This window comes from Hypomesus nipponensis, chromosome 14, assembly GCF_054491055.1.
Source record: "Hypomesus nipponensis isolate SF chromosome 14, ASM5449105v1, whole genome shotgun sequence".
In the NCBI taxonomy this organism is placed as follows: Eukaryota; Metazoa; Chordata; class Actinopteri; order Osmeriformes; family Osmeridae; genus Hypomesus; species Hypomesus nipponensis.
In genome coordinates, this window is record NC_140374.1 from 10,586,432 (window position 1) to 10,609,825 (window position 23,394).

A 23,394-nucleotide genomic window follows, 5' to 3' on the forward strand; every position below is an offset into this window, starting at 1 on the left:
AAATGCTGTGCTTCACACTAAACACTTTCAATAATATTACAAATACGGCCAAGCAAACAGTTAATGCGTTTCTACTAAATTAGCTTACATTGATTTCGAATTTAAAAAAATTATGGATTTATTCATTCTGTGTAATAAAACCGACGCATGTCAATGACTATTTTTTTTCTGAAGAAAAACGTCACAGTACCGTAATGGTAATAATATAATGCTCATTCTTCTTAACTCTTTCTTGTGGGTATATTTACAGCTGATGGACCATTGCACTTCTATAAAATGCTATTTAATAGTGAAGCGAGATAGAGATGGTGAAGCGTTCACATAACTTCAAATGCAACACAAATGATTGATTTTAACCCCTTTATTTTGATATTGTTAAAGAAAAGAGTACATATTATGTGTATGACGGTATAGCCCTACCCATTCTTCCGGGAAAAGATCACGTCATGCTTTTTTTCTAAACAAAGTTTTGTTCATTTTTCTCATTGGGGAAATATCTTCAGATTAGATTTGAGATCATCGAAAAGTCTAGAAGTTCGGTCTGTTCTTTCATTGTGTCAGACACAATGTGTCGTAGGTCAGGTATGTAGAAACACATATTCACTCAACTAAGACCTCTATGTTGCAGGTTTGAGTTTCCCTCATTATTTTTGTCTACTGTTATGTAGGACATTGAGGCGTTCAGTATAATACATACTTTACGATTTCTGTGATGGGGAGGGCAGCTATTGTTTCTTAATAATGTATGTTTAATAATGTATATAAATATAATGTCTTTCATTCTATGTACAGTCAGAATAAAGTTTAGATATTTGTAGGCTATAACTTTATGTTTTAGACAGGTTATAACCTCTCTAAAACATAAAGTTATAGCCTACCTGTCTAAAACATAAAGTTATAGCCTACAAATATACCTTTGTTTGAGATGCTAGGGTCTTGATTACTGTGGTAACATATATGCAGTGATGTCACGTGAATTCAAAATAGGAAGTGATTTAAAAAGCTCTTTCTGTTTGACCTGTTTGATTTATATGCATGACATTTGTCAACAGAACCAAACAATTCCAATCATGTTTTTTCTCTACAGCAAAGGCAATTCAATAATGACTGATGACATTGATTCAGACTAACGACTAGTAGCAACTGTTCACTGGAGTGCTGGAAATCATGATCAGAGGTGTGTAACTACTGAAGCAAATACGCTTGTTATTTATGATCAATGCTATCATGTTGTCCAATGGAACAAATGTTGTCCACTTTCAGACATTGTCATTGTGCAGCATCCTGTAGCTGTCTGTGTACCAGTAAACTACAAGGTGACTCTCCGTGTTCGGGCAGAAGGAAAAGGAATCCTGAAGTACCAGTGGTTCAAATCGGATGTGGAGGAGGTATGTAGTGGTTCATTTTCATTTCCAGGTTGTTTCTTTTGTCTCATTTAGTCTGGCTGTATATTTAGCAAACATATTCAGAGAACAACCAATTACATTTTAACGGTTTTGAAGGTACTTGGTGGGACTGAAGCAGATCTGACAATCAAAGCTGTGAAAACTCAATTATACGTGTGTCGTGTGAACGACCATGACTCCAACTGCGTGTTCAGTGATTGGGTCAAAGTTAAAGTTTTGGACATCGATGAACCAGGTACATGGTTATTTACCATCAAAACATGCTGTTAAAAGTCTCTACATCATTTTCTGAAAACATTTCCAGTCAGGCATATGTGGTTACTTTACCTAAATAGAAAGATAGAGATAAATACAGTTCACAGAAATGTACATAGATTATACAAATGGACAGACTTGTAGTGCACATTTAAAATGTCTATTTTACATTTAGTAGGATTACAAATGTTTTTTTAATTACTTTTTATAATCCTAGGTCTTCCAAAAGCATGGAAAGGAGAGCCCCATATTGCTGTTCACCCAAAACCCAAGACATTACTTCAGGGGGAGAGACTGACGCTTCTTTGCTCTGCATTTGGTATACCCATGCCACAGTACCAGTGGTACAGAAATGGACATCCTCTGCACGACAAGACCACTGACACACTACAGGTAGGTCAGGTGGTTGACACAAGCTACTGCTTATTTACTCCTGTGCTGAAGTGTCAATTCTATCATCTTACAACCAAGTACCAAGTAAGTTTTAATTGTGACTCTTTTAGATAGAGAATGCAACAGCAGACCATGCAGGATCCTACCTGTGCTCTGTCTCTAATATTGAAGAGGAGAAATGGACCGAAGCAGTAGATGTGACAATAGGTAAATTGACACAATATTGCTCATAAAATGTAACTACTTTCTGCAAAGTCATCAAATAGGTCTTTCCATTTAGCAGTATTCAAGGTACTTTCCCATTTCCAAGATTGTTTTAGAAGGAAGTTGTTTGATTCTATAAGCAGCATGCCTCTGTAGACATACAATGAAAACACGACAAAGTGAAACTAACCCTTGTATATGGTTCCCCTTTTACAATTTGGCATAGATACAGCCAACAGAATTCTACATGAATAGTTGTTTGTGAATGAGCCTAAATGGTATCTGAACATCCTCACGTTGTGTTTGTTAATTATTGAAATAGGATCATATTGATTTATATTTAGCTTTTGTCTGTTGATTTCCTATCGTGCAGTAGGGCCAGCTGAACAACCTCCTGCTACAACGCTTACAGGTATGGGTTGAATAAAATTCAGGTTTAGCTATTTTTAGATGACAATTGAAGCTGTGCGTTTATTTGGTATTTCCCTTTTATTTGTGGTTTCATGATACTATAATTAGGTTCCTGTAAAGATGTATCCTTACAACCTGTTAATTTTTTCCTCCAGCAACTGACAAAGTGGCTTTGTTGATTGGCAACCTGAATTACTTCCATCACCCCGGCTTGATGGCCCCCACCATGGATGTCCATGAGCTGGCCAATCTCCTGCAGCAGTTGGACTTCCGAGTCGTGTCCCTACTGGACCTCACCAGGGAGGAGATGCTGGCTGCCATCAAGAAGTTCCTGCAGCTTCTGGACAGGGGGGTGTACGGTAAGCATCTAGAGGAGGGGATTGCAGCTCTGTGGAATCTCCAGGTTTCTCTTACATTCTAGCTAAATGTTTATCTATTTACTCTCGGTGTAGTACACACTTCTTTTTGCTAGTGTCAAGTGTCAGAAAACTATGCTCCTGGCCAAATAATGTATTGTATGTGGTGGGGTTTAAATGTGTGGTTGAGGGGGAAGATGAGGTGGAAAGCAGAAGTGTGCACTGTAATGTTGTGAACTGCATGCCTTGCTATGTATAGCTATTTACAAAGACACGTAGGACTTTGAGATGGAAGATTTATTTAGGGCCTGTAAATACTTTTTAGCAACCTTCCAAGATGTCAGCTTATCTACTTTTTATTTTTGAGCCTGCTAACAAGTTCTGAAATGTCATTAGGGTAACTGAGCACTAAGTACACATTATGTTACGAGGCTTGGTAACATTTAGAAAATTCACAATTTAGTTTGACTTGACTGTCTGTCGGCTCTTATGTGTCTCTTTAGTAATACTATCTCAAGTAGTCCTGTTCACCTTTTCCACTGTCTAATCCTGTGTTGAGTATACTGTTGTTGGTTATCTATATTCATTATTCTTAAGAGACATGTAAGCATGGGAGTCAGGTGGCTGGGCGGGCAGAGCATCGGGCTAGTAATCTGAAGGTTGCTAGTTCGATTCCCGGCTGGTGCACATGTTGTTGTGTCCTTGAGGAAGGCACTTCACCCTACTTGCCTCGGGGAGAGTGTCCCTGTACTTACTGTAAATTGCTCTGGATAAGAGTGGCTGCTAAATGTAAATGTAAGCGTTACAGGAATAAACACAATCTTTTCATACTACATGTCCCACCCCAGCACTCTTCTACTATGCTGGCCATGGGTATGAGTGCTCAGGAAGGAACTACCTGGTGCCAATTGATGCTCCACAACCCTACCGGCAGGATAACTGTGTCTGTGTGCAGAGGGTCATGCATAACATGCAGGAAAGACGAACAGCTCTGAATGTGGTACTACTGGACACCTGCAGAAAATGGTAAGGCTTCTGATGTTTCAGTATATTTGTTGTGCGAGACAGCCGCATATGTATTTAAAAAAAGGAGGATGATATTAATCTTGTATCTTGCCTTTGTAAACTAGGTACAACCAGGATTGTAAGGTGTCTGAAATCAGGCCTTTAATTCCCATGGGAAACACAGTGTATGGATATGGCACGTAAGTATTCATCTAACACCAAACAATGATGGCCAAACTATTTAAGAATCTGACCGAAGCAGCCATGCAATACTGTTTGACTGAGAACTGATGGAGGAACTAACACCTTTACAGGTGTGAAGACGCTGAGGCTTATGAGGTCCAGGATGGAGGGAAGAGTACTGGGATCTTTACCAAGTACCTGAACAAACACATCCTGAAGCCAGAGAAAGTCACCCATGTCCTAGAGCAGGTGTCTGAGGGTCAGTGTTTGCCGAAAAGGCTGTGGTCTTAGTACTTTCCTTTAGGAGCTTACTTAGTGCTGTACTGCATAGTTAGTACTGTAACCCTTTTCAAAGAGAGTGACAGAAAAAGTTCAATTCAACTCTTTCTAAGGCTAATCACAAGCCAGTCATTTAAAATCCTTAAGAAAATGAAAATAGGTTGGTGTTGGATGTGTTAGTAAACAGAATGACTATGGAATGTGTTGTTCGTTCTTATGGTTGTAGGGAACATATGTTGACATTCACTCTGTCACTGGCTGCTAGCCTGGCTGTTTACACTGCCCCTCTGGAGTAGTTGGGAGTTGGTGGGTGTCATGCTGTCCCCCTGTTGGGTGCTTGTTTAGTTGTTTGATGGGTCTCTCTGGTAACATGACTTTGTGAGACAGTGCCACATCAGCATGTGACCTCATTCTCTGGAAATTCACATTGCTGGCTGGAGAGCAACAGGAAACCCGAGAGCTGTAGAGTTGAACACAGCTGTTCAGCTGTGTGCCTATGCCCCCTTCCACTGCTATCATCCTCTGCTCACACAGTCACTAGTAAACCAGGCTGTTGGCTGCGTTTTAGAACACTGCCAGTGTGTGATATACAGACAGATGAAGAAATGAGAGAGAGATATATTGCTAAATGAACCATACCTATCTTTAAACGTCACCATACAACCATGCCAAGAGCAGGTCCAGCATTTCCAGGGAGAAAATGCCTTTGTTCATGTTGCCTCAGACCTATCAGACCAGGAAAAGGGTTTGCATGATGACTGGAGTTGGCTGTCTTCTCATCCCTAATGGGAACAAGGTGAAGACAGCTTACCTAAAATACTACTGAATTCAAATCCTCTAAAATGCTCAGAGTATGCCAGTATCCAAGGCCTTTAGGACAGTTGCCTGTCTGTCCTCACAGGTTGATATGAATTCCACCTTGATGTTTCACATTTTGTGGGTTTTTGATTTTACTCAGAAATGATCTGTCAAATGAAATGTGTGATTTTCAGTTCCTCTTAAATTGTACCAAAATGGGAAACTGTTCTTTTTCTCTTCCTCTCTCCTCCCCAGATCTGGGTAGAGACCCTCTTGTGATGGGAAAGCAGGCTGTAGAGATCAAGCACATGCTGAGGGAGCCTCGTTCCCTCACAGACCCTATCAGGACCACAGGCCATACAGGAGAGCTACACCTGAGAAACATCTGCTGGAGACAGGCCAACGGTGAGCTCTAAGAAACAGCCCACCTCTACATTAATTTATTCTGGCCTTTTAGACAGATCAGTAGACTATTCCTAACAAGTCAAATAATTGTTCATCAAATCATTTAAAAAACATCTATGACCAACAGGTTTGTGTTTTCAATTTAATCTGTCTTTCCCTTATCTAGCCTTGCTCTCAGAGATTTTCTCAGGCATAATACCAATGCTGCATTAGGTCATTGTCTTGCTGTGTGATATCATCCCTCTCAGAGCTACCATGTCAAAGGCTGCTGGTGTTTCCTTGTGGAGCTGAGATAGAGATCAGCTTCTCTGCCTTGTTTTCAAATGTCATGGTGGTCTTTGCCAAGGTGAAGACCACCGGTGCCGTAGCCGTGGACTGCACTGTTAACCTCAGAAGCACACCAGTAAGTAACGTCATAAATCTTAACTACTGTCGATTCTGTCACACAACTGTGTTTAAAAGGCAATATGGACACAAATGACGTCAAGTGTGATGTTTTCAGGAGAAAAAGACTACACTCTTTCCTGTTGCTTTTACAGCCCTTGGGTTGATACATTCTAGCTGTGTAGATACATAAAGATTGCATGCTCTAAGACTTTTGTAGGTATGCAAAATACATGGACATCTTTGTTTGACTTTATTGCACAGACTTGATTGCACCACATAGTATTTCCGAGTTTTATTCAGAAATAAATCTCGATGCATCTCTTTTTACCATACTCTTTCAAAAGATAGTAGGAAAACGGAAATTAACTTCTTATCCTCAAACCAATTATTTCCTTGTACATCCTGACACCTAGTGGCTGAATGTTAGTGTTCTTGGTGAGGATCTTAAAGATGCTGTAAAGCAGAACTGAAAATTAGTTTTAAATTCATCATACCTCAGAAGAATGTGTTTTCTAAAACTGGTTGTTCCCATCCTTGATTGTGATTGGCTATATCGCGTTCCATGCCGTTGTAAAATCCAGCATAACCTCACAGGTTGTCCTCATAACATTCTTTAACATTCCATATTACTGCGCATCGAATATTTCAAATTGAAAAAGACGGCAAGATGTCCATCTGGCTGTTGCGTGGCAACGATTTATGTAGGAACTATACTTTGTAGTAGCGGAAGAATGACGGTTTATTATTAAACTATTTTGTTTCTAATTGTTTTTATTGATGAAACCATATCAAATATTTGTAGTAACAGTTTTAGAAAAGCAATAAGCCCCGCGAGTCCGTGGTTTACGCTGATTTTAGAACAGGTAAGGGGGTTTTCGGCACTCCGCTTCGCGTCGTGCCTAACAACTCCCCTTACCTGTTCTAAAATCAGCGTAAACCACGGCCTCTTGGGGCTTATTGCTTAAGTTAACTACCCTTTCAAATTCGAAGAAAAAAAAAGACAAGTATGTTAAATTAGGCTTTGAAATCGTGAGAAAATCCAATAGTATGAACCTGCAGATCCGCAGACCCGGAGAGTTGCAGTTTCAGGACTGCAGTTTCAGGACCGCAGTTCTAGGACCCTGACAGCGCCACCTAACGATGTCACTAGATCGCAACAATATATTTGATTGGTTTGTGAGAGGCAAAGAACAAGGAAAACTGGCATATGTGATGTTTGATGAGACAATTATATAGAAATGTATAATATTTGAAAATATGTTCAAATAATATAGAAAGGTATAATATTTGAAAATATGTTCAAATAATATAGAAAGGTATAATATTTGAAGATATGTTCAAATAATAAACATAGTATAATTAAAGAAATTATAATCACATAAAATTAGAAACAAATGTACATATTCCATAGGTGTCAAGATCCAGTGTAATTTGATAAAATGAAGTTAGCAAATTAAGGAAGATAAAATAGCTTAAAGAAAAGGTGGAAATATATCAACGTGGACAGGTGTGATGCCTGGAGTGACTTTAAAACGTTTTCTGGGACTACAGAGGACCAATGTACACCCTGCAACATGGGCCTTAAGGATTGGGGCACATTTGCAGATACTCTGAACTCGTTCTAGAGTTGCTTAACTTCGCCAAAGTCAAAGTAACCACATCTGTTGGGAATACAACTACTAAACATGAGTAAATCCTTGATTCACACTGCAGATAATTAAATCCCACACACACACAGGGTCCTGTCTTCTCCCCGGTCAAAATACTTGTGCAATGTACGTATTGTACGTATGTAATTCATTTCATTTTTTTAGTCTATGCTCTATTATACATAGATATCAAAGTTATCTGAAGAAATTTCAGTTAAACTCTAATAAGTTATACTTTATTTTATTTCATGTCATCATCACACAAAAAAATCATTGTGTAATGTGGGATGGATGGGGCTGCGGAGGATCCACTGCTTCTTTCTCTTCTGCTGCTGGTGGTGAACCTCTATGGTGGATGGATGGGCTGCATGAGGATGCTTCCTTTGGTGTGGATGGGCATGCTAGGACGAACTGTTTTGTATTGGACATGACTCAAAACATTGACCACATGTTAGTGGATCAGATCATCTTTCATATACCTGTAAATACTGCACTTGGCTGTGTGCATGCTACATTTTGTATGTGTCTGACACCACAAAGTTCTGGAAAAGTGAAGTTATATTCTATTCTATTTGCTATGGCTTTTGCAGTCACTCAATCTCAACCACAAATGTGTAATGTTAGAGAGGCAAGACACAAGGTTGACTCTCAGGGCAGATTCAAGATACACATTGTCATTTTTGACAATTGTTCAAAATAAACATTCACCACTCCATCCCCCCTCCATATCACTCCATCTAAACCTCCATATCAACATCCATACATCTTCATACTTCAATGAGAGACAGAAGCAAGAACAAACAACAAACAAATATTTTTAAAAAAACATTGTGGATATTTGAGTTTTCCTGACCCTTCAATATTTAAACCCCAGATTGTGAAGTCGGTAACTAGTTGAATGGTCTCCCTTTTGTGCACAATTGTTTAGATATCCCCCTATCAAACTCCTCCACTTTACTGAAATAGTACAGACAATATTACTTCTAGGTGAGCTTAAATATCAGTTACACTAACAAAGTAGTGTACATTAATTAGCATTATTTAAGTGGTTGATAAAAAAGGTATTAATAGTAGATGATAAAGTTGTATGGCATTGTGCAGAAAATGTACATTCTCTACTTACCTCCGATGATAAACTGGTCCAGAGATTAAGACCTTTTCCTGCATCCCACAGGGACAGATTCCTCAGCATACTGTATTCAGGCCGTATATGATGGCCTACACAAATTATATGGTAAATTTTTAAGACTGTAGGCTGCAGATTTCATTTAGCTGACAGATCAAATCCACTTGCTTTTGTAATTTTTTAACGTTTTATTAATGTGCTGGCTTTATCATATAAGACAGTTTACAGTAGTTGGGCTTGCCAAAATCGCACTATGGTTTCAATATAACAAAACAAATAGTCTAAAAATTCCTATTGCATATACTCATAAACTAATTCCGCATAGCACAAGGTGCAAACAACCTTAGTCTTGTCGACGTTTCCATCGGGAAGCTTCTTAAAAATAAATGTTCCCTGAAGCAAACCAGGCGGCTTCATAGCTGGATCCATGTTGGCACGTCACGTTTGATGTGATAATTTAATACACAAGGCATACACACAGGTTCGAAGACTCGTTTTCGCCCCCTGTAGTGCAATTTGGCTAGATATACATCCGCGCTAAAATATCAAGGTGAAAGTCATCATAGCTTGCGTAGTATAGACCCAGCTCCCAACCCAACTTTGAGAATAGATTAACGGCGATATTTTTTTTATCGCCCGATAAGAGTCTCACATTAACACAGCACGTTAACGCCGATAACGGCCCACCACTAATTTTATTGGGAAACCACAAAGACTGTGGCTCGAGATACCGCAAAGACTTGAGGCCTGTGTTCAGAAGGGTTTTATTACTTTTATTGCTTGTATTATTGTTTTTATTGATTTTATGTAAAGCACCTTGAGCTGCAAATCTTGTATGAAATGTGCTATACAAATAAAGTCTCATTATTATTGTTATTATTAATATTATTATATTATTCACACACAATTTACCCTTTCCCCAAAACCTTTAGGCAATGGAAGACATATTTTCTGGTCCTAACAGATCAGATGAGATGGACTCTATGCTGCTTAACAACTCTGAGAATTCCGACTGTAGTCTTAGACTTTGTGGTCTTCAAAAGCTCCAGGTATGAATACATTCCACAAACCTTGTATTCCAGTATGCTATTTGCCACTAACATTTTCAGTACACTACTGTTTATGTAAGGAATAAACTATATTTTACTATATTATTTTGTGTAAGTCACATTGTGACTTATGCCATATCTACTGATCTATCTTCTTAGGAATCCCTGATGATAAATGTGGAACTACACTATACTCATAAAGACAACAAGCTACGACAGAAAGAAACCAAAGAACTGGACACTGGAAGACCTTTGGTGGCATCCTGCAAGCTTTACAAGAAAAAGCATGCAGGGATGGCTAAAAATCAAGAGGGTGTCCCTGCTCAAAATGTTGGCCATATTTCATGTAGTATGCAGCCCCCCTGTCAGGTGCTAGGACGTGCTAGGCCCTTTACCAGGAAGGCAGAGTGTGCTGTCAGCGTTCCTGCTGCAAGAAGCAATGAACCAGAGGAGAATGATGAGAATGAGCTACAAGACTTTACCTTTTGACACTTCCTCTACCTTGAACATACTACACAAGCGTAATCAATACATTTTATTTGTTGTGTGTGCGTTTGTGCATGTGTGTATGATGTTTATGAAAGTATGTGTGTGTGCCCAAGCATGACACTCAATGAACCATTATTTATTCTAATCTTTAAAAAGAAGGGATTTAGTTAAGTATACAGACAAAATGAGCCTACAACCTTTGATTGTTTTCATAAAAACCTGTGTTTTACATAACATTATGTTTTACATAACTATCTGTAAAATATTTATGACCCACCCACCAGTCGTTATATTGTGTTATTCGTGAATCTGGCGGATTGAGGCATAGGCGAAATGGGCAGCCGCCAAGGGCGGCATCTTGACGGAGGCGGCCGCACCAAAAATAATATCGGAATTGGGAAATTTGGGCAATCAGTTTTCTATCGCTCATTTGCACGTCACGTCAATAATGTCACCGTGTGGGACTGTTGGACAGGCTGGGGCTGGTTGTTTGCCCAGGGAGCCATACAAGCTAAAACCGCCACAGAAGGCTCTGATCAAATAATTCGAAAATGTGTAGCCTAACTACCCTTGTTGATGATCGTTTTTGGACTTGGCTATACTTTAACTAGTCGTTAGTTTAGTTAGATAGCTATAATAAAACGTTTTAAAAAGGGATCTAGTTATCGAAATCATACTACAAGTGGTCATAAGCGCTGATTTATGTTTTCCTCCGTGGGTGCTCATGGGTAGCCTGGCTCTGCCCTCCTACGTACTTCCGCTCAATTGTCATTTTGCTTCTGTACTGCGTCTGGGCTTGAGGTATATTGGTCAGATGTCTTTGGTAAACTTTTTAACGGTCCAATCAGCGAACAGAGGGAGTGGCTGAGAACGATAACGTTGATGTCGTGCGCTAGTTTGAGTTGTAGTTCCGTAATGGCGGCGGAGAAAGATGCGAGCGAAGCCATTCGGTCCGTTGTGGCAACGCTGCCGAATATCCAGAAGTTAAAGCAAGAACAATCTTTGATCTCCACGGGTTTGTTTGATTTTACAGCTAGATCCGTTAGTAGTAAAGGAGGTGGCTAAGGCGAACGCTAGCAATTGGTTACGCCAGATCCAGAGTGGCTCTGGGAAGATCCAATAGTTTTAAACTTCAACAGAGTACCCGCCTTCAGGGAAGTTTAGGGGCGCACGCCCGTATGAACATATAAATGTAGCCTACTATCAGTCTGGCACACATGGGTGCTCAGTATTTTCCGTGGTATCGGCGCCTATGTATCCTGTGTTCAATTGAAAAAATATTATTGGGAAAGAGGAGCCAAATTCCAAAAAGGAAATTCAATGGCCTATAACTCACTGAGGATCTGCGGGTGGGGGGCTTGGCTAAACACAATAATTGCAATATGTCGACTATTATTACATGTAGTCAACACGAGGGGGCTGCTGTTTATGAAAACCCACGGTGTAGTTTCTGAACATCCGAGGGTCTTCGCCGCAGTCAAGAATGCAGAATGAGGCGGGGTTGGATAAATGGCGGAGTAGGGTGTCCGGAAGGCAGTCACCAGACAGGGTGTGTCTGGTGCATAGACTTATATACAGTAGACACAGCAAGCCTGCTCTTTCAAGATAGCGTCCCCATTCATTTCTATGAAAAGTGCTCAGTGAGGCCAAGGACGTAATTATATGGGGGGACAGGGGGATACGTCCCCTCCAATATTTAAAGAAGGACAATTTGTCCCCCCCAATATTTGTTCATACTGTATGAATATGCGGGCAATTCGATGACTGCTAGTAGCCTACGTCTTTCTTTCCAGCTCCGAAAATATCAAATCCAGGCCAGTCCCTTTCCCAAATCCATTCGACTTGCCTTGCACGAAACCCATTTCTCCTGAAACCCATGTCTTGTTTTCCCTATAGCTTATACACCGTCAATGAGTGAGTTAGCAGCGCGACATCCGACAGACATTTGGCACATATTTATGGATGGTAAATATCCAGTATGTGGCTAACATAATCCCTGAGATAACAACGAGGTGAATTACACTACAATTTTGAATTAGTGCGCATTTAAATTGCAATACTATACAGCTTGTATGGGACTTTTGACAAGCTAGCCGACAGCAACCTATACAGAATAGCATGTGGCCTGGCTTTACAGCAAACTGGGATAGCAGCTTTGACAGCTTTTGGGCTACCTGTTCTCTGAATTGGGCTATCTAGCAAGTTATGCCATTCCTGCCATTTGTTCTTTTTAGCCTTCGTAATTTTCTTCCCTATGGAATTGCGTTGCTGTTGTATTTCGCAGTATAGTGGCCAAAAATGAACAAGAGAGACTTCGTCAGCTGACATCCGTAATTTTTTTGGGAAAGAAAAATAAATTAAGTTTCTGGAGATTTAAGACATTATAAACAGAGTAGTAGTTAATTTAACATGTTTTAAGGTACAGGACACCAGACTGACATTGATAGCTCTTAACTGACATTGGCCGGGTTTCCCAGATTTTTTAAGAAGCTCTAGAACGCCCCTAAGAAGCTCTTAGCGTCAAGAGCTTCTTAACGAATCTGGGAAACCCGGCCATTGTGAGTGAATGTATATGGGTAAGATGGGGTAATAAATAACACAGAAAGTCCCACAGCTGTCCCCCCCAATGTTTGATTGACTATTTCGCCCTTGAGTGAGGCGATGAGAGTGCGAAACGGACCGCGCCATCTTTCCAGTTCCTGCTCGTCCGGTCTTGCGCAGAACAGTGGCTCGTCTTCTTCCAAGCTCCGAGACTCGTGCACGCTTGCAACTAGCTGTACACGTCATACTTTACGACATCCAGTCGTGAGCTTGTGAGCTAAGGCATTGCAGTGGAGTTAGAAAACTGGCAGAATGGGGTCCGCTCAAGAAGCAGATACATCATGTGAACCTTCAATGCTATTTCAATGCTAAATCAATGCTATTAGTACTGTATAGAATTCAGTATTCACTTTCAGGCCTATTCTAGATGGAACATATGTTCCACGTGGTGTCTTAAAAAGTCTACAATTCGGAACTTTAAATTTAAGGCCTTAAAATGTCTTAAAACCTGCCAGATTTTCATCCGAGGTCTTGCATTTCTTTAGTCAGGTCTAAAAAAAGTTTTACCCTTGTTCATTTCCAGATACGCTGGCCGCAGAAAGTTATAACAAAGAAGCAAAAAAGTATTGAGTTGTAGCCTACAAAGCAAAGCTTTAGTCTGTGCTGCAAACAAAACGAGCAGAACGCTGCCTTCAGAATGTTGGTTCGGTGTGTTGTAGTTATTTCTTGGGGATATTGGTGTTGGTAGCCTAGGCCTACGTACGCGGTGATAAAACTACAAATCCTGTGATAAATGTAATACCTCCCCGCGAAATACGTCTGCGTCCCCCCAGAGTTTGTTAAAGTTCGGGCAGAGAATGTCTAATATGGGGAGCACTGCCACTCTCGGGAAATGGCGCTCACCAGTGAGGGCAGAATGAATGGAGGTCTGACTCATTTCTAGTTCATTCGGTTCCATAAAGCTAGCTCAACGTCGTTCAAACTCGGTTACTATGGTAACTTATGCTTCGAAACTAGCCTGGTCCGGGGCAGGCCGTGTTGTTGCTTAACCAGACGTTCCTGTAACACTGACCCAACGAGAAAACGATGATTTACCACAAACATTCTCATTTTCTTTTTCTAATAAGTTCAACATGTAGGCTACATTTATAGAATATCAACTTACATAGCATACATAGGCTACAACATTTAGCCTAATGCATTAAACAATTTGATACACAATATAGCCACATTAAACATATGGCTATAGTGGTAGTTTGTGATTTCAAAGGTTAAGGCATCAGGCATAGGCCTATCTCAATCTAAATGATCAGAGTAAAATTATCATAGCGATATAATTGCTAACAGTATCCTACAATTGCAAAACAAACCTAAATCTATAGGCTACATCTATCCTCCATTTTCCTGACACAGCAACCATGTTAAAAAGTTAGGCTGCTGGGGAATCTATTGATCAATAGTAGGCTATTTATTAATTTTTTTGTCAAAAAAGTCAATTTAGATGAGTTGAAAGGGTGTCTGTTTTTTAATCAACGAAGTAAAGGTTTAAAAAAGGACCTCGACCTACGTAGCCTATAGTGACGTGTCATTTTAGTTTGAGCCGTTAATGTATGGATGTTAGTTTGTGATTTCAAATGTTTAGGCATCAGGCATAGGCCTATATCTCTATCTAAATTATCAGAGTATAATTATCATAGCAATATAATTGTTAACAGTAGCCTAAAAACCTAACAGTAGCCTACTACGAACCTAAATCCGCCCTCCATTTCCCTGACACAAAAACCATGTTAAAAAGTTAGGCTACTGGATGTATTGATTAATAGTAGGCTTTTAGTTTGAAACAATGTCAAAAAAGCCAATTCAGATTAGTTTAGAGGGTGTTTTTTAATCAACGAAGTAAAGGTCTAAAAAGGTCCTTGACCTACGTAGCCTATCGTTCACAACGTCAATCATGGCGTGTCATTTTATTTTGATTGAAGCGGTGGATGAGGGAGCTGTCATTGTACACGATTTAAAGGGAACGTTCTTTCTGGAAGAAGTCATGTAGCCGTGGGTATTGCTTTTGCCGCGGTGGATTGTATGATCCATGTTTTACCTCTCGAGCTGCTTAAGAATAGGGTGCACGCGTAATTAGTTTGACTACTTAAATATGACTTGAATTAGTAGGACTGTTAATTTTGACAAATTAAACTTATTCAAGTCTTGTTTAGGACTTTAAGTCTATTTTTTTTTTGAGCGGCCTTTATGGAACAGGCCCCAGGTCTCTACTTTTAACCATAAACTGCAAATGTGTGAGTGACAAATAACACAATTTATGCTGTAATAATAAATAGTAACAACTTTTTAATCGAGGGTCTTTGGTACAAGCTTTATGCAACGTGTTAAAACTAGGGCTGTCAAAGTTAACGCGTTAACGCAATCGCACTTTAACTCCATCCATCCATCATCTGCCGCTTGTCCGGGGATCGGGTCGCAGGGGCAGCGACCTAAGCAGGGAGGCCCAGACTTCCCTCTCCCCGGCCACTTCCACCAGCTCTTCCTGGGGGACCCCGAGGCGTTCCCAGGCCAGCCGAGAGACATAGTCCCTCCAGCGTGTGCTGGGTCTTCCCCGGGGCCTCTTCCCAGTGGGACGTGCCCGGAACACCTCACCAGGGAGGCGTCCAGGAGGCATCCTAATCAAATGCCCGAGCCACTTCAGCTGGCTCCTCTCGACGCGGAGGAGCAGTAGTTCTACTCTGAGCCCCTCCCGGATGACCGAGCTTCTCACCCTATCTCTAAGGGAGAGCCCGGACACCCTGCGGAGAAAGCTAATTTTGGCCGCTTGTATTCGCGATCTCGTTCTTTCGGTCACTACCCATAGTTTGTGACCATAGGTGAGGGTAGGAAAGTAGATCGACTGGTAAATAGAGAGCTTCGCCTTTCGACTCAGCTCCTTCTTCACCACGACGGACCGATGCAGAGCCTGTATCACTGCGGACGCCGCACCGATCCGCCTGTCAACCTCGCACCCCATTCTTCCCTCACTCGTGAACAAGACCCCGAGATACTTGAACTCCTCCGCTTGGTTCAGGATCTCCTCCCCGAGCCGGAGATGGCACTCCACCCTTTTCCGGTCGATTACCATGGCCTCAGATTTGGAGGTGCTCATTCGCATCCCAGCCGCTTCACATTCGGTTGCGAACCGCTCCAGTGAGAGCTGAAGGTCGCGGCCCGATGAAGCCAACAGGACCACATCATGTGCAAACAGCAGTGACCCGATCCTGAGGTCACCAAACCGGACCCCCTCAACACCCTGGCTGCGCCTAGAAATTCTGTCCATATAGGTAATGAACAGAATCGGTGACATAGGGCAGCCCTGGCGGAGTCCAACCCTCACCGGAAACAAGTTCGACTTACTACCGGCAATGCGGACCAAACTCTGGCACCGGTCGTACAGGGACCGGACAGCCCCGATCAGGGAATCCGGTACCCTGTACTCTCGGAGCACCTCCCACATGAGCCCCCGAGGGACACGGTCAAACGCCTTTTCCAAATACATTACATACATTACATTTTGTCATTTAGCAGACGCTCTTATCCAGAGCGACTTACAGTAAGTACAGGGACATTCCCCCCGAGGCAAGTAGGGTAAAGTGCCTTGCCCAAGGACACAACATTTGGCATGGCGGGGAATCGATCCGGCGAAATCCACAAAACATGTGTAGACTGGTTGGGCAAACTCCCATGTACCCTCTAGGACTCCGCGGAGGGTATAGAGCTGGTCCACTGTTCCACGGCCAGGACGAAAACCACATTGCTCCTCCTGAATCCGAGGTTCGACAATCCGACGGACCCTCCTCTCCAGGACCCCTGAATAGACTTTCCCAGGGAGGCTGAGGAGTGTGATCCCCCTAAAGTTGGAGCACACCCTCCGGTCCCCCTTTTTAAAGAGGGGAACCACCACCCCGGTCTGCCAGTCCAGAGGCACTGTTCCCGATGTCCACGCAATGTTGCAGAGTTGTGTCAACCAAGACAGCCCGACAACATCCAGAGCCTTAAGGAACTCCGGGCGGACCTCATCCACCCCAGGGGCCCTGCCACCGCAGAGCTTTTTAACCAACTCGGCGACCTCAACCCCAGAGATAGAAGGGCCCCCCCCCGATGTCCCCAGACTCAGCCTCCACGTCGGAAAGCGTGTTGGTGGAATTAAGGAGGTCTTCGAAGTATTCCTTCCACAGATCCAGGACGTCCCCCGTCGAGGTCAGCAGTGCACCATTCGCACCGTATGCAGTGTTGACAGAGCACTGCTTCCCCCTCCTGAGCCGCCGGATGGTGGTCCAGAACCTTTTTGAAGCCGTTCGGAAGACATTCTCCATGGCCTCGCCAAACTCCTCCCATGCCCGGGTTTTTGCCTCCGCGACCGCCAAAGCCGTGTACCGCTTGGCCTGCCGGTACACATCAGCTGCCTCAGGAGTCCTACCAGCCAATAAAGTCCGATAGTCCTCCTTCTTCAGCTTGACGGCATCCCTCACCTCCGGTCCACCACCGGGTACGAGGGTTACCTCGGACCGCCTTGCGGCCGCAGCTCCGGTCAGTTGCTTCAACAATGGAGGCCCGGAACATGGCCCATTTGGACCCAATGTCCCCGGCTCCCCCCGAGGCATGATCGAAGCTCTCCCGGAGGTGGGAGTTGAAGTTCACTGTCATTGCCCACATGAGCATTGAAGTCCCCCAGGAGGACGAGGGAATCCCCGGGAGGAGCGCTTTCCAGCACCCCCCCCAGAGACTCCAAAAAGGGTGGGTACTCTGAGCTGCCGCTTGGTGCATAAGCACAAACGACAGTGAGGACCCGTATTTTTTTTTCCAGTTTTTTTTCAGTTTCAGACTTTTGGCCCCGATTTTGCGTAGGGCGCGTGGCTTAATTTAGTAAGTTTCACATTTCATGTTTTCAGATTCAAAACGTATTTTTTACGGCTTCATTTTTTTTTTTGAGTTTCAGTTTTTATTTTATTTTTTCAGTTAATTTTTTCAGTTTCAGTTTTTTGTTTTCAGTTTCAGACTTTTGGCCCCGATTTTGCGTAGGGCGCGTGGCTTCAACTCAGAGGCGGGAATTATGAGTGACAGCCTAACAAAGAGGCAGAAGACTCGGCAGTCGGCATGGCGTCCGCTCGCCAACACAGTCTCATACCCCTGCGCAGGGCCGATGCTAGGAATTCTGGGCCCCCTGAATTCTGCCCCCCTTCCATAGCTGCAGGAACATATTTTATCAGGGGGCCTTAATGTTGTGGGGCAGCAGGGATGGACTGGGAGTAAAAATAGGCCCTGGACTTTGATCCAGACCGGCCCACCAGAACAGGTTGTATACACCACCACAGTGCCCTACTAATGCATGCACATATTTTTTGATGTGTGTTATAAGCCTATGCCTGTAACAGAGGGAACCTGACCCCTGCCACAGCTCGGGGACTCTCAAAGGCCAGGGAAGGGTGCGCAGAGCAAGGAGTGCGAATGAGGACACAAACAAATGGTACCAGCGGAATACTAAGGCTTTATTTTGTGCCACCATGGTAGAGTAAATAATAATGGTAATGGGGAAAATAATAAACAGGGACAAGCGGAGGGCTGGACAGGACCAAAGAAAAGAAATCAACATAAAGTTCCCAAAGCTAAACACAAAGCAACTGACACACAAATTAGGTTTCCTATCCAAAAATACAGCAGTGGTCTGCCCAGGTCTAGCTGGTTTATATAGACAGTAAGTAAGTCCTACGGGTGATGTATACCCCGGGCAGCTCTAAACTACTCCCCAGCCCCAGAACAAAAGAACAAGAAAACTGTTCTGGACAACACTTAACACTACAAACAAAGCAACTCAACACAACTGGACAAAGAAAACAAGTCAAAAGGACAACGGTCAGCACAGAGGGTAATCCAAAAAACTAAACACAAAAGTAGGCCTTACCCACACACAACACTGCTACAGTAAGCCAGCGACTTATTCCCCCCCCCCAAACAAACACAGAGTGGCACAATATATACTGGTGGAGGGATGGTTGATGACAGGAACCAGGTAAACCGGATTATGGAGAGGAGGAGTCATGCATACTGTAGGTGTTGATGGATTGATTTTCGCCACCTATGGGGAACAGACAGCACAGCAGGGAACACACACAAATACAACACAGAACACCACAGACTGGGGGTCGTAACAATGTGACGCTAGTTTGGTAGTTCTATCCTTAATCCTTAAACTAAATGAAGACAAAACTGAAGTCCTACTATGTGGCCCCAAATCTAAAAGAGAGATGCTTACTAAGAATCTAGGAGGTTTAACCCCCTGGCTTAAACCAGAGGTGACAAGTCTCAGTGTAATCCTGGACTCAGATTTGAATTTCAACTCTCACTTTAATAAAGTGACCAAAACTGCTTTCTTTCACCTGAGGAAGATAGCAAAGGTACGACCATTCATAAACCAAAATGATGCAGAGAAGTTAATTCATGCTTTTATATCCAGCCGGCTGGACTACTGTAACGCACTTTTTGCTGGTCTTCCGAAGAAAACCATTGAAAGACTACAGCTCAATCAAAATTCTGCAGCTAGATTATTAACCAAAACTAAAAAGAGAGAACACATAAGTCCTCTCTTAGCTACATTACCCTGTTACCTTCAGAATTGACTTTAAGGTCCTATTCCTCACGTATAAGCTCTTCACGGACAAGGACCTAGCTACATTGCTAACTCTCTTATAAACTACACACCAGCTAGAACACTGCAATCATCAAATGCAGGCCTATTAGAGGTCACCGGAAGCAGTCATAAGAAGATTGGTGATGCAGCCTTTGCCAATTACGCCCCAAAACTATGGAACAAATTACCCATAAATATTAGGGAAGCAAATACGCTGGACATTTTTAAAAGACAGCTTAAAACTTACCTTTTTACCAAAGCATTTAACTTATTTTTTATCTCAGAAGGGTTTTACAACTTTTAGTAGTTATATTATTGTTTTTATAGATTTGCTTTGTATTCCCGCAAAGATTGCGGCTTCTGTTTGACTTGCACTATTGCTTATGTGTTACATTTTATCTATTTTGTTGAGTTATTGTATTTTGTTATTTTCTAGTTTTTATTATTATTATTAAAATTGTACTTTATTTTCCTTTTTTATTTTATTTTAATTGGGAAACCACAAAGACTGTGCGAGAGTGCATGTGTTTTGTGTTTCATGTGTACATGTTTCACTTGTATTATTGTTTTGTTGATTTTATGTAAAGCACCTTGAGCTGCAATTCCTGTATGAAATGTGCTGTATAAATAAAGTCTTACTTACTTACTTAATTAATGCGAGCGTGCGCAACGTGCGAGCCAAATTTTTTGGCCTTTATTTGAGTGCAAAATAGTTGAGCTTTATGTAAAATACACATAACCGTTTTTCAATCGGTAAAACCTTGTCTAGTGAAGGTGATGTCTTTTTTTCTCTTACTTTTTCACTTAAGTCATATCATTTTGAATTCTCGTGCTGTCAGGGGGTGCTGCAGTAGCCTGACATTGTCATACTCATAATTCTAGTCAGAATATGAGTCTGAAAACTCAGTTGGGCTTTGGCAATGTGAATAAGTTAACACTGTTGGTTATTCAAATATAATGAATCATTATTTGATTATTAATGTCCAAATAACACTGTATACAATATGGTAGGAGGGTTAAACTTGCTAGCCATATAGGCTACAAAATGAATGAACCATTCTCTATGCAGGAAAGACAGCATGAAAACACTCAATATGTAGAGCAGGCTGAGGAAACATCATCAGGGCTTCAGATGAGGTTTATGATAATAAAACATTTTGTTGTTCAGCATTACAGTCTCATCATCACAGTCTCTTTTTTGGAGAGTGCATTTTTTAAATTATACAGTTATACTAGCTTTTTAGGGATAGTATACAGAATGGCATCTCGATTTGCGCTCCGGGGGGAGGGGGGAGGGGGGAGGGGTTGATTGGTGGATGTCCCCACCAAGTCTGAGACCAAACCTAAGCCCTTGCTCTGTAGACAGCAAGGACAGTCAGTGACTTAAGTAGACTATAAATACTTAATATATTATTTAATTTCATATTGATTTTGTACACATTCATGATTATATTTTATGGAACAACTGATGAAGAACTAGCATTAACATTAAAAAATCTAAATTGGCTTATCAATGCCATAGCTCCCTAGAGAAACAGTTTCTCTTCATTATTGTATGAGGACGGCAAGCTGTAAGATCAGCCCCTGCTTAACATTAATGTTCCCGCTATCCCCCCCCTTTCTGAATAAAGTTCGACTAATCAGATTTGTTGATTTCTGTTGCTATGAAAACCAGTTTAGCCAAGCTAACCAACATTGTTTTAGCTAGCTTACATTACCATTCAATCGCAAAACATTAGGAAAAATAGCTTGCTAATCGGGCAGAACTTGTTAAATGCATGCATAGCCTGAGTCTCACTGCAAAAGTACAAGACTTGAGAACACTGTAGGTGTAAAGAGTTTATAATGGCAATTTCCACATGGCCATCACCAGCCCTGGTAGCTCGCCGTGATCGTATAGTGGTTAGTACTCTGCGTTGTGGCCGCAGCAACCCCGGTTCGAATCCGGGTCACGGCATTGCGAAACAATGTCACGGCACAAGGGTTGTCTTTTTCTCCCCGGACATATTATTTATTTTCTCCCCTATAAAAGAGAAAGAGAATAGTCAGTAGATATAAAATAAGCCCGTAGAAATTCATAGTTTTACCAAAGATTGGGTCATAACACCAGGGGGAGCACGATACCTTCAAAAGTATGTTGGGCGATTTTGAAATTGTAATAATTTCTAAGGGCTAAGACAACATTAACCTCTATAAGGCTTACCTGTTAAAATCTTTTTTTTTGCACCATGAACTGAATCAATTGCATTTACCAGAGTGCCAATTTCATATAGGTTCTTATTGACGTCAGTCTGGTCGAAGGATCCACCCCCTAGCTGAAGTTGCATCTGTGAATGGTGAATGGTCATCCGTCGCTCGACTACAGAATACTTGTGTGAATAATCGTTGATCTGGATGCGGCCATCCTTTTATTCCTTTCCGCACTGGAGTGGCCGCGGTGTGTCCACTTCATGGGATAACAATGTGCTGCTTTCTGGCAGTAAGATTTTCAGCAGCTTTTCGGTTGAGTGATTGGAAAATGTGGTTTATATGACATTACTTACACGCTGTGTTCAGTGTATTGTTCTGGTCCTAAACGCATACCAGCAATTCTGTGAGAAGATGTTGAGCCGATTTATGAGTGGCAGCATCAGGAATCTTGAGAGAGAATACAACTGCACCGTCAGACTACTGGATGATACGGAATATACATGCACAATTCAGGTCAGTCACCTGTACCTACCCTTCAACTGTTTTTATTCATGCCTCAAAGGTTACAAATATGCCGGTGATCTGATGCGCTTGGCTCCCCTATGAAGAAGGTCTGGTCCCGCCGTTGTAGCCCCGTATTAGGCTGCCTGCATCTTTTGTTAGGTAGTCCATGTAGGCTATGTTTCTACGTGTTCGGTAACAACATGAATATCATTTGATGCTATGAACTCTAACTCACTGCTAAATTATCTAGTAATTCAGCGTAATTGAGTTAGAAAAGTGCTACGTGGAATTGGATTAGTTACTTTGAGGAAGAAAAAATAGCCTGCGGTAGCATTGCGATTATTTTACAACCTACATCCAAAGCCTTAGCCTATAAAACGACGGGTTGTTCAAAAGGTATAGTCAGTGTGGTTTTACCTTCTAACTTGATTCTTCAGGAAAATGGTTGTTTAACCTTCCAACAGGCTGGAGCTAAATGCTGTGACCGACTGAAATGTAGAAGATGATCAATAATGATAGGCTACACAGGTTTCTAACCCTAGATGACACAACATAAAGAAGTAAAATAAGTAGAATGTTTCACATTTCAAACCATAGCTAGATGTTTAAAAATCAATTGCATTAACCAAACATCCATAGATTGTTATTATGAGAAAGCAAAAGCAAATATTTTGACAAAATCTGTTTCCTATAAGTGGAGACAGCAGGTCTACAGAAGTCACAGGTTACTTTTTCTTTAGTCTGTTGCAAGTCTGGCTTTGATGGTTGCTTCGTTTTATGTTCAGTCTGAAGTACAGGCAGGGGAGAGGGCTGTTCAAAATCAATTACAGTACATTTGTAATTTTTGACGGGAAGCTCTGAAGTTATGGGTTTGAAACAAGTAAATCCCAGGAGGACCTTTACAATGATCAAAATGCTTGGAGACATCCCACCAATCAATCCCCTTGATAACTTACCAAAGAAACATTTGTACGGTTCCGGCACTATGTTGGTTACATTATAAGTTAAAACAACATCAGTTGTTACTTTGTAGTTTATTTTTTATTACATTGTGGTAGAGCACAAACACCAGGTATTTAACCAATAGTCACATGTCT

The 23,394-nt window shown here is 41.7% G+C and overlaps 2 protein-coding genes and 1 non-coding gene across 4 annotated transcripts in view; all 3 read left to right on the top strand.

Annotated features, from left to right (window-relative positions):
* Window positions 1–425: 425 nt before the first annotated feature.
* Window positions 426–15,283, top strand: malt3 (MALT paracaspase 3). 2 transcript variants are annotated; one of them, XM_084672325.1, is made up of 15 exons: window positions 426–582; window positions 1,088–1,177; window positions 1,264–1,388; window positions 1,503–1,641; window positions 1,879–2,054; window positions 2,165–2,261; window positions 2,632–2,670; window positions 2,825–3,028; window positions 3,874–4,051; window positions 4,156–4,230; window positions 4,345–4,472; window positions 5,546–5,695; window positions 5,944–6,098; window positions 9,790–9,906; window positions 10,066–15,283. In XM_084672325.1, the coding sequence occupies exons 2-15, from the start codon at window positions 1,168–1,170 to the stop codon at window positions 10,393–10,395; spliced, it is 1,923 nt and encodes a 640-aa protein (XP_084528451.1). In that variant the 5' UTR covers window positions 426–582; window positions 1,088–1,167; the 3' UTR covers window positions 10,396–15,283. The 2 variants fall into 2 exon arrangements, with proteins under 2 accessions (XP_084528451.1, XP_084528452.1); XM_084672326.1 differs by having other exon boundaries at window positions 490–628.
* A 6,205-nt stretch (window positions 15,284–21,488) lies between these two features.
* trnah-gug (transfer RNA histidin (anticodon GUG)) lies at window positions 21,489–21,560 on the top strand. Its single transcript has one exon. It is a non-coding gene; the product is annotated as a tRNA-His (tRNA).
* A 253-nt stretch (window positions 21,561–21,813) lies between these two features.
* The window catches only part of frmd5a (FERM domain containing 5a), a 51,522-nt gene continuing 49,941 nt past the window's right edge, over window positions 21,814–23,394 (top strand). The window contains exon 1 of the mRNA XM_084671800.1: window positions 21,814–22,306. Within this exon, the coding sequence (XP_084527926.1) occupies window positions 22,133–22,306 (174 nt within the window). The 5' untranslated portion in view covers window positions 21,814–22,132. The remainder of the gene's footprint in view (window positions 22,307–23,394) is intronic.

Bases quoted from the DNA above. Each gene is read 5' to 3' on its own strand.
- malt3 (XM_084672325.1), top strand. The intron at 1,389-1,502 runs GTATGTAGTGGT...ACGGTTTTGAAG, and splicing joins TCAAATCGGATGTGGAGGAG to GTACTTGGTGGGACTGAAGC. The intron at 5,696-5,943 runs GTGAGCTCTAAG...CATCCCTCTCAG, and splicing joins CTGCTGGAGACAGGCCAACG to AGCTACCATGTCAAAGGCTG.